Raw genomic sequence first — 16,492 nt, 5'->3', positions numbered from 1 at the left:
AAATCTGTTATAAAGGGAAATATTATGCAATAAAAACTAAGGCAATTATACTTATTCACCATTATAAGTAAACTACACCAGCACAGATTACTGAGCTTAACCATGGCCATTTGGATGAGGGCTTTGTGGTTCCCCTCCATTAAATACTCTCTGTAATGGGTGACATCCTTGATGGGGAGAAGGAAGCATGGGGAAGAGGAAGAAGTAGCATGACTTGGAGTCATGCTTATCCACTGTAAGCAACCAGCTCTCCCACCTCGCATCTCTCCACCCTCTGCCATGGGAGGAGGAAAATAGTGCTACATGGATGTCAGAGATGGTTTCGCTTTGCGTGGGTGTTGGTCTTGATAATGAGTACCCTGAGTTTAAAACATCATCAGTGATATTTAGACCAGAGGGAAGGAGTAAAGTGCCATAGGCCATTGGAAAATTAAAAGTAAAAAATCTGGAGGTTAGATCTTCTCAGGAAAAATTTATTTCAATATGTAGTTTTGGAAGGAGGGCTATTCTATACAACACATTTTATCAGGATATAAGGAGTATAGGGCATAGCCTTCTTGTTATTTACTTATTCTCTTCTTTATATGAAAAGACAGTGGTTCCCTGAGTGATATGAGGACCTTATGCTCTAACCCAGGACCAGTTAGCCTAGGTTGAGAAAATTCTTAATGAGTGACTTCAAATTCAGCAGTTCCTTCAAAGAGAATTAAAACTTTTAAAATCACAACATTCCCTGCATTCATGTGACAAGTGGTAGGACTAACATTTGTGAGATTATATTATTCATTGAGACTACAGAGATTTGGAATGAGAATGCATTCACAGGCCCCTTTGAACAATGTGACAATTCTCCAGGTATGCACATCAAACTTGGGAACCATGATTCTTAGGAGATGGAGAATGAAGCTACCATGGTCGTTATTTTAATAAACTTTTTATTGCCTTTGATGTTCAACAGTTTATTTGCCTATAAATCTTGCAGATAAAACTCATCCAGCATTATTATTGTCATTTTTAGATTTTTAATATCAAGATTGAAAAGAACACATGTAATGCATATTTAAAACCAATGGTGAATCTTATAAACCAGGAAAGTGGGTAAGCTCAGAGAATTCTGAGGAAGACTTTTTGGTTGCTAGGTAGCTGAGAATATAGTGTGAGAAAACATCTGGCAAGAGGGGCTTAGCCAGCGCCATAGACTTGAACATCTGGGCTGACACTGACAGTTACCCAAGCCCTGTACATATCACCAGACTTCAGAACATTCTGACTCCAACTGCTGCCCTTTAGAGCGTCTCACAGACATAATTATTTTCCCCAAAATACCAATTTTAAAACATTTGTGGATATATTTTTTTAACCCATCATCTTCACCCAAAGAGTTAAAACCATTCAAAAGACAGAGGCCTGGTCTTGCTTTAAATTTGCATTAGTTTTCTGAGCCATTTTTAAGGGTTTTGAAATTGAGAAAAGAGATTTCATACCCAAAGACTAGAAATGAATTGCTTAGGCAATTTTTTTTCTATTTAAAGTTAATAGGATTTACTATATAAACATCTTTTAATATTCAGCTTTGGGTTTTACTTTTTCAGGAATTTATACATGCTAGCAGTATCTTCATCACTGAACAGATGATGGCTGTCATGGGATTCTCATTCAGTCTGAACAGGCAGAGCCCATGAGTTCTGGACATCACCAGATGTCCAGGATTCTCAAATCTCAGTTTGAGTACCAGCCTTGTGTTTTATAAGCCATAAATGACAGACTTAGCTTCTTCTAATCACAGCAACCTTGTCTAACTCACAGTTGTGATGATCTAACTCACAGTTGTGATGATCTAACTCATGATTTTGGTGATCAAACCCAAGACATAGACTATCTTGTACAGACATAAAGATCCACAGAGCATCACTGTGTGACCATTGATGACCATTGGCTGGTGAAAGACAGGCACATTGTGGCTGCAGTTGCATTAGGACTGAATTTTTTAGCATTGCACAGACATACTACACCATGGACCAAACAATTATTGATACTTTCTAGCTAGTCATAAATGTTAAAGAGGGAGAGCATAACTCCATAGCTGAAGTCCATAAGAAAAGAGACAAAGGGGCTTCCCTGATGGCTCAGCAGTGAAGAATCTGCCTGCCAGTGCAGGAGAAACAGGTTCCATCCCTGGGTTGGAAAGATCCCCTGAGAAGGGAATGGCAACCCACTCCAGCAGTCTTTCCAGGAAATCCCATGGACAGAGGAGCCTGGCAGGCTATAGTCCACGGGGTCGCAAAAGGGTCAGACACAACTTAGCTACTAAACAAAAACAACTAGAACTCACATTTTTGAGGAGAAAGAAACCCATAGTGCTTTACTGATCTTAATAGACCTTGGTTCCGACTGGCAGGAATTTCTAGTCTCAGTTCTGCCTGTGAACTGATTTTCAGGTTCTACTAAGTAGCCACAGTCCCAGCATGGAGTCTCAAGCATGAAGATCTCTACTGCGGTCTTGACTGGCAGCTTTACTGGAGCAAAACATTATTGCTACGGAAAACTGGAGGCTGTGAATTTTCCTTTCTTTATTGTGTGCATGTGTGTGTGGTTGTTGTTGGATTATTTGCTTTGTTTGAGCCCTTGAACCCTATGACTCTGATATATAATAATGATACATGCTGAACCCCAATGAGACGCTGCCTCCAAGTTTTTACCAGTCAGTCTATAGTTGGAGAGTTGTATCAGAAAATAGTACTAATGAAATTGATCAGTTACAGTAAGCAGAGGTTTACTTAATAAATATTTAAATGACTGACTCAATGAATGAGTTTAAGATGTGATTCTGGAAATGTGAAATTATAAAAACAGCATTCCCCAATAAAGAAATAACACATAGGACTCATTAGCAGGAGAATGAAATGCTACTTCTCTTAGAGGTTTTAGATTTTTCAGTGGCATTTCTTAGCACTGGTGGCCCTATTAAGCCCTGTTATTTTCTTCCTAATTTGCACCATTTAGAAATGATTTTCATTTAACTTTCCCATGGCTCATTTTTCCTTTGGAACATTTCCATATGATTCTCTGATAAAGTCCAGGCTTTAACACATTTCCATTATAAAACTATAATAAGGACCAACTAAATAGCAATATGAAATAGCCAGAACATAAAGGACTGACATGAGAAGAAATTGGGCATCTGGGTAGTACATTTTTATTCTTGAATGCCTGCTGCCTTTTTGCCTCTTGTGGGTGTTGATCCTTTAGGTAAGAATCCATGCCTGATGAGCAAGGTCTCTAAAGAAACAACTCTCACAGTTCTTTAAAGACAGCCTTTCAAAAAATAAATAAATAAATAAATAAATAAATAAATAAATAAAGACAGCCTTTCTTTCCTGTAACTAAATCATCAGGCAGCACCTTTTGATAACCATGATGGATATTCTTCACTAAAGCCCTATAATGGAAAGAAAAGGATTTCATTTTTGTTTCCTGTTAATATCCTTTAAGCTTTGTAAAATACTTATGTGTTCCATTCATGAACTTGTTTTCTCTAGAAAATTAGGTGAGGGTTGTTTAGCAATCAGTGCCCCTTCAAAAATTAGTTTCAATTCAACAAATACTGATTGGACATCACCCCCTCCTCTACAATATAGACATCATAGAAACACAGTTTCTGCCTTCCTAAGATTTATAGGTTTTGTTCAGGTACTTATGTTAACACACACTGATAGTCCAGGTCTGACTGGTTAAAGCCAGAAGCATATTTATGAGTGGAGTTTCAAATTGTGTTTCTCTTGGCATGATCTTTCAGTATGATTTACGGTACAAAGTAGACATTAAGACTAGTGAGAAAAAAGAGCTCCAATAAGTGAGAAAATAGGAAAAACAGAGAGGAGTCAGTATTTTGGTCATCTGATGTGAACAGCTGACTCATTGGAAAAGTCCCTGATGCTGGGAAAGATTGAAGGCAGGAGAAGAGGCATCAGAGGATGAGATGGTTGGATGGCATCACTGATGTAATGGGCATGAACTTGGGCAAACTTCAGGAGATGGGTTAGGAACAGGGAGGCCTGGCGTGCCGCAATCCATGGGGTTGCAGAGTCATACACAACTGTGTGACTGAACAACAACAGAGGTGCCATGGGTCTCAAAGAGTCTGACGTGATTGAACAAACAACTGAGTACCAAAGACATGTAAGGTGGAGTCATGGGAAACGCCCTGTGGAAGTGGTGGGATTTACTTGAACTTTGAAGGAAGGAAGAGGTGTATCAGCCAGAAATGACTGTAAAAGAAATATTAAAATGGCAGATGCATACAGGGGAAAAATAGGCAAATCCATATGATGGAGAATCTTCTTCAAGAAGTCCTATTTTTCACAGCATTATTTAAGAAGGTGGGTCACCATCTCCCTGCACAGACCTGCTCCCTCTTTTCTCATAGCTTGTCAGCAAAGTTAGTGACTTCACTACACTGTGGTGTTGGAGAAGACTCTTGAGAGTCCCTTGGACTGCACGGAGATCCAACCAGTCCATTCTGAAGGAGATCAGCCCTGGGATTTCTTTGGAAGGAATGATGCTAAAGCTGAAACTCCAGTACTTTGGCCACATCATGCGAAGAGTTGACTCATTGGAAAAGACTCTGATGCTGGGAGGGATTTGGGGGCAGGAGGAGAAGGGGACTGCAGAGGTTGAGATGGCTGGATGGCATCACCGACTCAACGGACGTGAGTTTGAGTGAACTCCGGGAGTTGGTGATGGACAGGGAGGCCTGGTGTGCTGCAATTCATGGGGTTGCAAAGAGTCAGACACGACTGAGCGAGTGAACTGAACTGAACATGTCGATTACTGGAGCATAAAGAATAAAACCAGTAAACTAGTACAAGACCAGGAGTTCAAATGTGTATATCAAAGATACATGCAACTAAACAGTTTTTCATTTCCCATCTGACCCTGGGGCTTTATATGGGAGGGAGGGTGAAAGTGTAAACTGCACTTGCTACTGAGAGCTTTAGAAAAATAGGTCCCTCTCACCGAGAATATCCCATCCATTTGCTCTCAGATCCATGCATGAGCTGTGGGAAAATTACTTTTTTAATCAAGTTCTTCACCTCCCCCATTTGTGCAAGTGTTTTAGCAGGCTTTCTTCTATCTCACGCATGTGTACTCAGTTGCTCTGTTGTGTCTGACTCTTTGTGACCCCATGCACTGTAGTCTGCCAAGCTCCTCCATTCTTGGGACTATCCCAGCAAGAATATTGGAGTAGGTTGCCATTTCCTACTCCAAGAGATCCTCCCAACCCGGGGATCGAACTTGCATCTCCTGTGGCTCCTGCATTGGCAGGCAGACTCTTTACTGCTGTGCGTACCTGGGAAACCCCTTTCTATCTCATAGGAAAGCCAAAAAGCTTTCTTTAAATTATCTGATACATATTGAAGAGTTTATAGAACAAACTTGTAAATTTAGTGAAAGCTTAATTTCCATGGTGAAGTTGGGTCTGCTAAACCCTCAGCCATCATCAGCTTAGTTTCCTAGTGTCTCTTGGATTTGGGTCATGTCTTTTCATTTTTATAGATTTTTCTCTTATCTCTACTACCCTATGAGTTTGGGGGGAGGCAGACTTTTCTCCCTTACAAGTTGTCACTTCCTTATTCTAATGCAGGCACTGCTTCTAACCCTTTCATTCTGTTCTTATCAGCATTCACAGCATGAAATGTGATTCTTCTATTACTTAATTCCTTCCTTTCCTCTCACTCATTTCCACTCCTATTTTCCCATCTCCTTTCATTTCGCCCTCACATATTTTTCACTTTGCAGTTTTCCTTATCATCTTATGCTCGACATGAGAGAGCCAAATCGAACCCCACAGTTAAAAATAGTTTCTGACATTATTTGCGATTCCTAAGATGTAGCCTCACAAATTACCTTTTCTCATCTGATTTCCATCTCACACACTGACAGTGCTCCCATCTTGGTTTCTGATTATCTCATTACATCGCGCTTTCCCTTACATTTAGAGGAAACTTGCAAGTAATGGTTCTGTTTGGATAGCACTGCCTAGTCATCATTTACAATTTTATGGAACTGGAAAGGCCAGGAGAGGAAAGACATGGGGCTCAAGTTCTTATTTAAAAGGGAAAACAGTAAATAACTATTTTGGTAATAGTTAGAATTACTACTCATGATCGTGCTACACTGGAGCCACTTTGTGATTAAGAGTAACATGCCACATTGCTAAGTCGTGTCTGACTCTTTTGCTGTAGCCCACCAGGCCCCTCTGTCTATGGGATTTCCCAGGCAAGAATTCTGGAGTGAGTTTTTATTCCCTCCTCAAGGGGATCTTCCTGACCCAGGGATTGAACCTGCATCCCCTACATTGCAGGTAGATTCTTTACTGCTGAGCACTGGGAAATCCCCAACATATTAGTATCATAGGACAGGATAACTGTTTTCCTTACCAAGCGGGAATGCTGTGTTCTCTGTTGAGGAGTAATGCATTTAAAATTCATTCTTAAAAAGGCAAATGCAATTGCCTACACAATGTTATAATATTTCAGGAAAAACTCGTCACAAATAAATGCATAGGAATTAACCTAACAATGCATTTACTGCATTCATTGTTTTTACTATATAATCTGCAGGTATTCAGTCTGTCATCATGCACAGCATTTATCATGTGCGTGTGTTTGTCTTGTGTATGTGTGTGTCTGTGTTTTAGCTATGTTCTGAAAACATCCTATAAATAGCTAAATTCATGTAAAGCCACAATGCCCAGAAGGCTGGATAATTGCCTGTTAGCATTGATCATTTGGGTATAGAAAAAGAAATGTCTAATACAAATAATACCATTTTTCTTATGCATTCTAAGAACCTTTTATATTCAAGAGTAAATTTTCCTTACGTATATTTATTTCAATTGACCTCGTAAAGTACATTGGAGAGTATAGTATACCATGTAATTGAGAGCTGGACCTTTAATAGATGCTATGTGAGATCTTTGGTGGAATGAAAAGATAATGAAATTCCTATTCTTGGTGGGAGATAATAGTCATTATTATCCTTTTTTCTCTTCTGCAAAGGCACACTATCATATTCTAGTTGATGGTCCCCTTATGTTTTTTTAGGTACATTAGTAATTTCAGAGAAGCCAAATATATCTTGCTTTGGGGGAATGCAGTTTAGCTCTTGGGGCCAGACTATAGCTCCTGGATTATGTTCAGCAGACTTTACTAAGAGATAGGCTGTTTTTCCATGACTTGGATAGTTCCACATAATTTTCTTCTCCTTTCCTGTTCTTGACAGGTGCATGAGGCAGTCCCATGTTACAGTGAGTGCAATCAGTATTCCTGGGTTGTAGAGCACTGGTCTCCATGCAAAATCCACAATGAACTGAGGTCCCTGCGCTGTGGAGGAGGAACGCAATCTAGGAAAATCAGGTGTGTGGCCATGGAGACATTTGGGAAATGTGACAGTGGAACTTACATATTTTTATGAAAACAACAGTGTTGCTGATCCAAGTACACTCTGATTCTCAAACCGTATCTTCTGGCTTTTGTCCATCTTAAAAAAAATTATGTATTTATTTAGCTGCACCAAGTCTTTGCTGTAGCATGAGGGATCTATTTCCCTAACCAAGGACGGAATCCAGGCCCCCTGCATTGGGAGCATGGAGTCCTAGCCACTGGACCATCAGGGAAGTCCCAGCTCATCTTTAAGTATTCCTGAATACATAGGACCCTTGAGTTGCCATGTATATTGTGGGATTCTATCTGCATGGCAGCCACAATCCTGAACATTTCCTGCAAATGACTTCAGTGCAAAAACCAACTGCATGGAAAACCATCACATCCCTCCAATGATGTATGGCCATCACTGCTGACAAATTAGATGATTTAGACTATGATGCCAGATCACTCTTTTGCTCTATGGTTAGTATAACTGATGGACATTATCTTAATTTTGGATGTCAATACCTTGAAAAAGTCAATGTAAACCCCCCAAATTAGACTTCAGAATGCAATATGAGAATAACCTGTGACCAACCTAGATAGCATATTAAAAAGCAGAGACATTACCTTTCCAACAAAGGTCCATCTATCTAGTCAAAGCTATGGTTTTTCCAGTAGTCATGTATGGATGTGAGAGCTGGACTATAAAGAAAGCTGACCACAGAAGAATTGATGCTTTTGAACTGTGGGTTGGAGAAGACTCTTGAGAATCCCTTGGACAGCAAGGAGATCAAATCAGTCAATCCTAAAGGAAATCGGTCCTGAATATTCATTGGAAGGACTGATGCTGAAGCTGAAACTCCATATCTTGACCTGCTGTGAAGTGCCAACTCATTGGAAAAGTCCCTGATGCTGGGAAAGACTGAAGGCAGGAAGAGAAGGGGTAGACAGAGGATGAGATGGTTGGATGGCATCAGCGACTCGATGGACGTGAGTTTCAGCAAGCTCCAGGAGTTGGTGATGAACCGGGAAACCTGGCATGCTGCACTACATGGGGTCGCAAAGAGTCAGACATGACTGAGTGACTGAACGCACTGAACCAGTGGTGCAGTGGTTAGGATTCAGCACTTTCACTGCCAAGGGCACAGTCTTAATCCTTGATCAGGGGACTAAGACCCCACAAGCTGGTTTGTGCAGCCAAAGAAGAAAAAAAAAAAAGGTCTATTTAGAAATGATTTGGGAAGAAAGAGGATAATTTTATTATCAACTGAGGAAAATAGCAATGAATGTTGAAGAAGAATCATAAGCCAAAGTATTAATCGTAAGCAATGATTTAGTATGTAAGCTCAAGAAGAAATCAACAATAGCGTAGTCATCTTTTCCGTTGCATGAGCGTAGTATGTCATTCTGCTATATTTAGGAAGCTTCATTTCAAACTGACACACTATGGCCGAATCGGGTATCTCCCTAATGAGTTATCTTTGAGATTGAAGTCAGTTGCCAGGGCACATCCAACTTCTATGCGTTGGTGTAATTCAACACCAGTGAACTTCGTTTATTCAGTGATTCAGGATATATCCACCATTTCTGAGACCTGGCCCCATTGTCACAAAGTCACTGGTAGACACATTGAAAGAAACAGCCCCTGGCAAAATTGCAGAGGTGCTCCTCATCACCAGCCCGGGCAAACGGCTTGTAAACATATTGTCTTTCTTTCCCATTTTCACTGCCTTTTCCCCTGGGGAAAGCTCAGGCTGTCACAGACTTGGGCTTCTACCTCTTTTTCTTCAAAGTCTGTCTCCTGTGTCCTATTTTCTCATGGCTTTGAGAAATGACTGACTAGCCTAGCTTATCAGGTAATACGTGTAAATGAGCTGTGGCATCACTCACTCTCATCCCAGCCTGGCCTCTTAGCAGTATTAAAGCAAAGTCCCACGAGAGAGAGGAAAGCTTTAAGAGAATAAATTGCTACCGGCAGAATTGTGGCAGGTTGATTGAGGAAAAACACACTTGAACAAGAGGGCCTTTAAGCCATACCTCTCAACTCAAATGGATGAAGCCTGGTATAATAAAAACAGGACAGCTACCAAATATCATGTGTTGTGGGTTGAACTGTGTCCCCTCCCCCCCCAAAAAAATCTATGTATTGAAGTACTAACCTGCAATACCTGAGAATGTGGCTGTATTTGGAATCCTAACCTTCAACCCAAAAATGGCAAAAGGAGGGATTTTCAAAAAAGAAAATGTAATCAGTGGTTTTAATGATTCTGAGAAGTTTACTAAAACAATAATTGACTATTGAGTTTGGGGCTTCCCTGGTGGCTTCGACGGTAAAGTGTCTGCCCGCAATGTGGGAGACCTGGGTTCAGTCCCAGGGTTGGAAAGATCCCCTGGAGAAGGAAATAGCAATCTACTCCAGTACTCTTGCCTGCAAAATCCCAAGGACGGAGGAGCCTGGTAGGTTCATGGGGTCGCAGAGAGTCGGACAGTACTGAGCGACTTAACTTTCACTTTCATTTTCATTGAGTTTGGCAAAGGGGAATCTATTGATGATATCAGTTTTGTCTGGAATGATGATAAAAGTGTGATTAAAGTAAGTCCAAGAGGTAATAAGGGAGGAGAAGGATGTGGGGATAGTGGATATAGCCATGCTTTAAAGCAGTTTTGTAATGACTTTGAGTAGAAATGAAAATGATGACCAAAGGGAGAGATATGGCAAGGACATTGATGCAGGATATGTAATTGCAACAGCATTTTCATTTGAGAACAACTTCAGTTTCAGTCTATGTAAGTCTTTAGTTTTGTGCTTGTCAGAATCACTGGAAGACTCTCTTCTTAAACCACATGTTAAATAGATAATCCTAGAAACCTATATTTTGGAAACAAAATGAAAGAAGGCTAATGTGGTAAACAGAATGATAGCTCCCCAAAATATTCACATTCTAACCCTTGAAATTTGTGAATATGTTACATTAAATAGGAAAAGGGTCTTTGCAGATGTGATTAGGGAAGATTGTCCTGGATCCTCTGGATGGGAACAATTTATTCACAAGTATCCTTAAAAATGGATGAGGGGATGGGAAAGGAAAAAAGTAAGACACAGAGAGGTACAAGGCTTTGAGGAGAGAGAAAGGGGCCATGGCCCCAAGGAACGTGAGTGGCTTCTAGACTATGAAAGAGGTTAGGAGACGATTCTGCCCTAGAGCCTCCAGGAAGGAATGTAGCTTTGCCAGACTGCTGATGTTAGTCTAGTGAGTTCCATGTTGGATTTCTATACTACAAAATTGTAAAATAATAAATGTGCAGTTTAAGTCATGAAGGTAGTGATCATTTTGTTCACTATGTTAACTTTCCTTAAACCTTGTTATCAGTATGATGTTCCCATCCTTAGTTGGGCCATGTGTTCTCCAACTCAAAGACCTGTTTTGTGACCCTATACAGATACTAAACCTTTAGTTACCAGCAGGGGCAGGGTTGGGGTCATCACCTAGCTCTGTGTATTGGGAAAGGGCATCTCAGAACTTAGGTACTTCTTAGACATAAACACAATAAATCCTCCAGTTTTTCTGCCTCACCTTCTTTCACATTTCCAAAGGTACTTGGTGCCACAGATTCCTGAATTTTTCAAGTATTCTGATGTGTAAATGGAAATACTTTCTTTGTTTTCTTTTGAAGGCTTAGTGATCAGTTTTCTTTGTGTGCCAAGACACCACTAGCCCATCTATTTCCCTTCGTTGCCTTTGTCCTTTCCCGTGTTTTTTGTCCTTGCAAGATAATGCCTTTCCTTCTCCCCTGTTTTTTTTTTTTTTTTTTTTTTTTTTTTATTAAATTCCTTTGCTATTGTTTTTGTGGCATATTGGGAGCAGACAAAGACTAATGCATATGTCCAACTGGACACCATTGACCAGAAGTATTACCTCTTCTTTTTTAAGTGAAATCATAAAGGAATATCAGCTAAATAGTGTACAGGCAAGAAGGAAAGCAATTTTCAGCTTTTAAGTTTGCCCAGGGAAAGGCATTAAAGCCATTTAGTGGTTCCTCCTTCCAGTATTGACTATTACCACAGGAGAAATTAAAGTCTATAGATGACTCTGTACCTTGCCTCCCTACATTAGAAGACATGACTTACATCTCCTCTCTGTTTACCATTTTCTGTTAACCTGCTTTATACAGTATCTTTTTTTTTTTTTTTTTATTACTTAGCACCTCATAAAGTTTATTTTGTACCAGGTCATAGACTTTGGTGCAGTTTTCCTTAATAAAAAAAAATTATATAAAAGAAACTCCTAATGCATAGGATAATTCATTCCAGTATAGCATGATTTGTAAAAGCTAAAAGCTTTTCCAGCTAAAGCTCTCCAGCACAGCCCTCTTAAGTTGCTTATTCCTTGGCTGTGGCTTTGTATCTGAAAGTAGCAGATCAGCAAATGGCACCATTTATCTTATCATCATTGTCATTTTCACCTTTACTTTGATCATTGTCATTGGAAGAAGGAATCTTGTCCTTTTTTTTTTTTTTCTTTCAGTTCTGTACCTTAGCACCCAAGTAAAGGCATGGTACAAAGTAAGCCCCTCAAAATATTTAATAAATAAAGCATTATTAACAAATCACTTTGTATTCCAACACCAAACAAAAGAGGCTTATATACAGCAAGTCTTTATCAAATATTTTTGAGAAAATAATTTAAATATTAACTTTGAGTTGGGATATAATATAAATGGAGAGAAATGGCCACAGCATAGGGTACAGCTCCATGAATTTACACAATATGAACTCATCTGTGTAACCAACCCAGAGGCCAAGACACAGAGTTTTACCAGGACTACGTAAGCCCCTATCGGTCAATAACCATTCCCACAGGGGTAACTGCTATTCTGTCTTCTGACACCATAGATGAGTATTGCCTATTAAGTGTCTGTGAAGGGAACTGTACAGTCTGCACTCTTTTCTGTACTCTTTTTGTGTCCAGCTTCTTTTGTTCAACATTGAGGTTGTGAGCTCCATTCATGCTTTTTTGTGCAACAATAGTAATGAATTCTTATTACTTAATAGCATTTCATTCAATGAGTTTATCACAATATATTTGTCCATTTTACTGTGGCTGAATAGCTATTGTAGATATACTACTATTAATTCTACTTTGGCTAATTACAAATAGTGGTGCCATAAACATTTCCAGGCAGTTTTTTGTTTGTTTGTTTGTTTGTTTCTTTGCGGGGGGGGGGGATCCACATTTTTCTTCTGTATATAGATAGAAGTGGATGGGTTACATTGTGTTTATATGTTTAGTGTTAATAGACATACCACCAATTAGTTTGCCAAAGAGTTTATGCTCCAACCAGCAGAGTGAGAAGAGTTAACAGTTGCTCCATATTCTTGCCAACCCTCACTATTTTCCATGTTTTTGATATAAGCCATTCTGGCAGGTATATAGCAGTATAACTCTTTGGTTTTAATTTGATTAAATCAGCAGCATGATTATTTATCCCATCCTCATCAGCATTTATCTCAGAGCAACAATAATACGTGCATCAGTAGCACATGCTCAACTGCTGCAGGAAATGCTCGCGTGTTGCCCTTTGATTTATAATGAAAACTCCTTACTGAAATGCAGAAAATACCTAAAAGACAAATATGTTCAAATGTTTTTTCAGTACTTTGCCATGACCTTAAATATATTGAACAAAAACTAGGGAACTTTAGATGCTCTGAGCTAGAAGTCCAGGAAAAGTCTGAGAGAGTCATAGGAACAATGCAAGGTCTAGTTATTACAAAGTGATGGATTTATTCAGAGGAGAACGTTCAAGATTTGTTACAATGAAAAGACCTAAGTAAATATATTGTAGATAGTTCTCTTTAGATTGAGAGTTCTTCAAAGATGAGTATTGTCTCTAGTCTTTTCCGGCTCTGCTGAATAAATTGCTCTGCCCTGAGTTACCACTCAATAAAGCCTGGTTGGGCTTCCCTTGTGGCTCAGCTGGTAAAGAATCCACCTGCAATGCGGGAGACCTGGGTTCTATCCCTGGGTTGGGAAGATCCCCTGGAGAAGGGAAAAGCTACCCACTCCAGTATTCTGGCCTGGAGAATTCCATGGACTGTGTAGTCCACGGGATCACAAAGAGTTGGACACGACTGAGCAACTTTCACTCACTTACTCAAAGCCTGACTGACTGAAAGGTTTTTTGTTTGTTTGTTTGTTTTTTGCTCTGGTTTCTCTATCAGTCTTATTTTATGTTTAATTATCTTTGAGGGGTAAGTAATTAGGATATATCATAACTATTTTAAATTTACTTCTCACTGTTTTAAGTGTTCAAGCTATCTTATGATCTTGCATTATAGATGCATGAATGCTGCTGATGGTGAAGGGGGAGTTGTGGATAACAGCCTGTGCAACCAGGATGAGATTCCCCCAGAAACCCAGTCCTGCTCTCTTCTGTGTCCCAACGAATGTGTCATGTCTGAGTGGGGACATTGGAGCAAATGCCCACAGGTAATCTCTCTCCCCTTGTCACTGTTCTAATCCTCCAGGACTGCCATCACTTTTGTTCTCTGTGTTTTCACAGTGCAGCTCTCCAAAGTATCCTTCTTGTAACGTGGGAAAATAATTTTGCCTAAGAAAGAAAAAAAAAAAGAATTCAGCAAGTAAGACAGAACAATTTAAAATGCCAGTGCTTCTTTAAGGCCTTTATCCTGGGAGTACGAACAAGGAAAAGGAACCTAAAACAGTCACACTAGGATTCAAATGTATGCCCACTGCTAAAGGGGCTTCTTTGGTACCAAAATCATCCTCATTATAATCTGTTGGTTCTGCTCCATTTTTCCCTGGCAGAATCAGTATGTCTTAGTACCTCATTGTGTTATTTAGATTCTGTTAGTGATGAGTGATGATCTGTTTTGCCTCGTGCTGTTTTCCCAAAGATAATGTGTTCTTTCTCCATGTTCTTCTTCTTCCAAACCTGACAGAAAGTCCTTTTTTGAAAGTCTAAAGCATTTGCCTTTTCCCTCTTTTTTTTTCCAAAAAAAAAAAAAATTGGAAGTGTAACAGGAGTATGGCAAAATAAATATTCTTTAAGTAGCACAGTTCAATTTAATATTCTCAGAAGATAAAGTTGGATATTTTAGACTTACGTTTCTACTTAAAAAGCTAAAAGAGAAAATGAGGATAAGGAGCATATTATATAACTCCAAATATTGGGAAGGAAATAATTAGGACATTTTGATTTCAGTGGTGATACTGATTTGTGAAAAGATTGTAGAAAATCTTTGTATGAAAATGGAAAATACGTTTTTAATTTTATTGAAGTATAGTTGATTTAGAATGCTGCATTGATTTCTTCTGTACAGCGGAGTGACTCAGTTATGCATGCATGTATCTTTTCTATATTCTTTTCCATTATGGCTTACCACAGGGTATTGAATATAGCTTCCTGTGCTATGCAGTAGGACCTTGTTGCTTATGCATCCTATATTTAACAGTTTGCCTTTCCTAATCGCAAACTCGCATTCTTTCCCTCCCCTCCCCGCCGTGACAACCACAGGTCTCTTCTCTATATCTGAGTCTGTTTATCTTTCATAGATATGTTGATTAGTATTGTATTTTAGATCCCACATATAAGGAATATCATATGGTATTTGTCTTTCTAACTTACTTCATTTGGTATGATAATCTCTAGGTCCATCTGTGTTGAGGCAAGTGGCATTCTTTCACTCTTTTTGATGGCTGAGTAATATTCCATTGTATATATGTACCACATTTTCTTTGTCCATTCATCTGTCTATGTACATTTATGTTGTTTCCATGCCTTGGCTACTGTAAATAGTGCTGCTGTGAACATAGGGATGCATGCATCTTTTTGAATTATAGTTTTTTTTTCCTGGATATATGCTCAGGAGTAAGATTGCTAGATCACAATGGCACCCCACTCCAGTACTCCTGCCTGGAAAATCCTATGGACAGAGGAGCCTGGAAGGCTGCAGTCCATAGGGTCGCTGAGGGTCGGACACGACTGAGCGACTTCACTTTCACTTTTCACTTTCATGCATTGGAGAGGGAAATGGCAACCCACTCCAGTGTTATTGCCTGGAGAATCCCAGGGATGGGGGAGCCTGGTGGGCTGCCGTCTATGGGGTCGCACAGAGTCGGACACAACTGAAGTGACTTAGCTTAGCTTAGCTTATGGCAACTGTATGTTTGGTTTTTTTGAGAAACCTCCATTCTTGTTTCCATAGTGGCTGCACCAACTTACATTCCCACAGTGTAAGATGGTTGTGTTTTCTCCACACCCTCTCCAGCACTTGTTACTTGTAGAGTTTTTAGTAATGGCCATTCTGACTGGTGTGAGGTGGTACCTCATTGCAGTTTGATTCACATTTCTGTAATAATTATCGACGTTGAGCATCTTTTCATATGCTTGTTAGCCACCTGTATGTCTTCTTTGGAGAAATATCTCTTCTGCCATTTTTTGATTGGGTTGTTTGTTTCTTTGTTTTTGAATTATATGAACTGCTTGTATATTTTGGAAATTAAGCCCTTGTCAGTCACATAATTTGCAAATATTTTCTACCATTTCATGGGTTGTCTTTTCATTTTGTTTATGGTATCCTTCACTACTCAAAAACTTTTAGGTTTCATTAGGTCCCAATTGTTTATTTTTGGTTTTGTTTCTATTGCCTTGGGAAACTGAACTAAAAAACTTTGGTGCAATTTATGTCAAATAATGTTTTGCCTGGAAAATATTTTATAATCAGTTAATATCCTATATTTTCAGTTTTTGACTATTGATTCCTTATTAATTATGGCAATTTTATCTTTGATGTTTCTGTAATTCTTTTCATGAAAGACTTTGTCCCTGTTCTTTTGTGTTTAGTCGCTTAGTTGTATCCAACTCTTTGCAACCCATGGACTTTAGCTTGCCAGACTCCTCTGCTCATTGGGATTTTTCAGGTGAGAATACTGGAGTGGCTTCCCAGTTCCTCCTCCAGGAGATCTTCCTAACCCAGGGATTGAACCCATATCTCCTGTGTTTCCTTTATTGCTAGCGATTTCTTTACCTGCTGAGTC

At 39.4% G+C, this 16,492-nt stretch overlaps 1 protein-coding gene across 1 annotated transcript in view; it reads left to right on the top strand.

Annotated features, from left to right (window-relative positions):
• THSD7B (thrombospondin type 1 domain containing 7B) overlaps window positions 1-16,492 on the top strand; it is a 1,243,680-nt gene that overhangs the window by 1,097,190 nt on the left and 129,998 nt on the right. The window contains exons 18-19 of the mRNA XM_055572703.1: window positions 7,285-7,418; window positions 13,771-13,921. Coding sequence (XP_055428678.1) covers window positions 7,285-7,418; window positions 13,771-13,921 — 285 coding nt within the window. The remainder of the gene's footprint in view (window positions 1-7,284; window positions 7,419-13,770; window positions 13,922-16,492) is intronic.

This window comes from Bubalus kerabau, chromosome 3 (assembly GCF_029407905.1).
Source record: "Bubalus kerabau isolate K-KA32 ecotype Philippines breed swamp buffalo chromosome 3, PCC_UOA_SB_1v2, whole genome shotgun sequence".
Taxonomy (NCBI): domain Eukaryota; kingdom Metazoa; phylum Chordata; class Mammalia; order Artiodactyla; family Bovidae; genus Bubalus; species Bubalus kerabau.
Note: the sequence above shows the minus strand (reverse complement) of the source record. Positions and strands in the feature narration are given on the sequence as shown.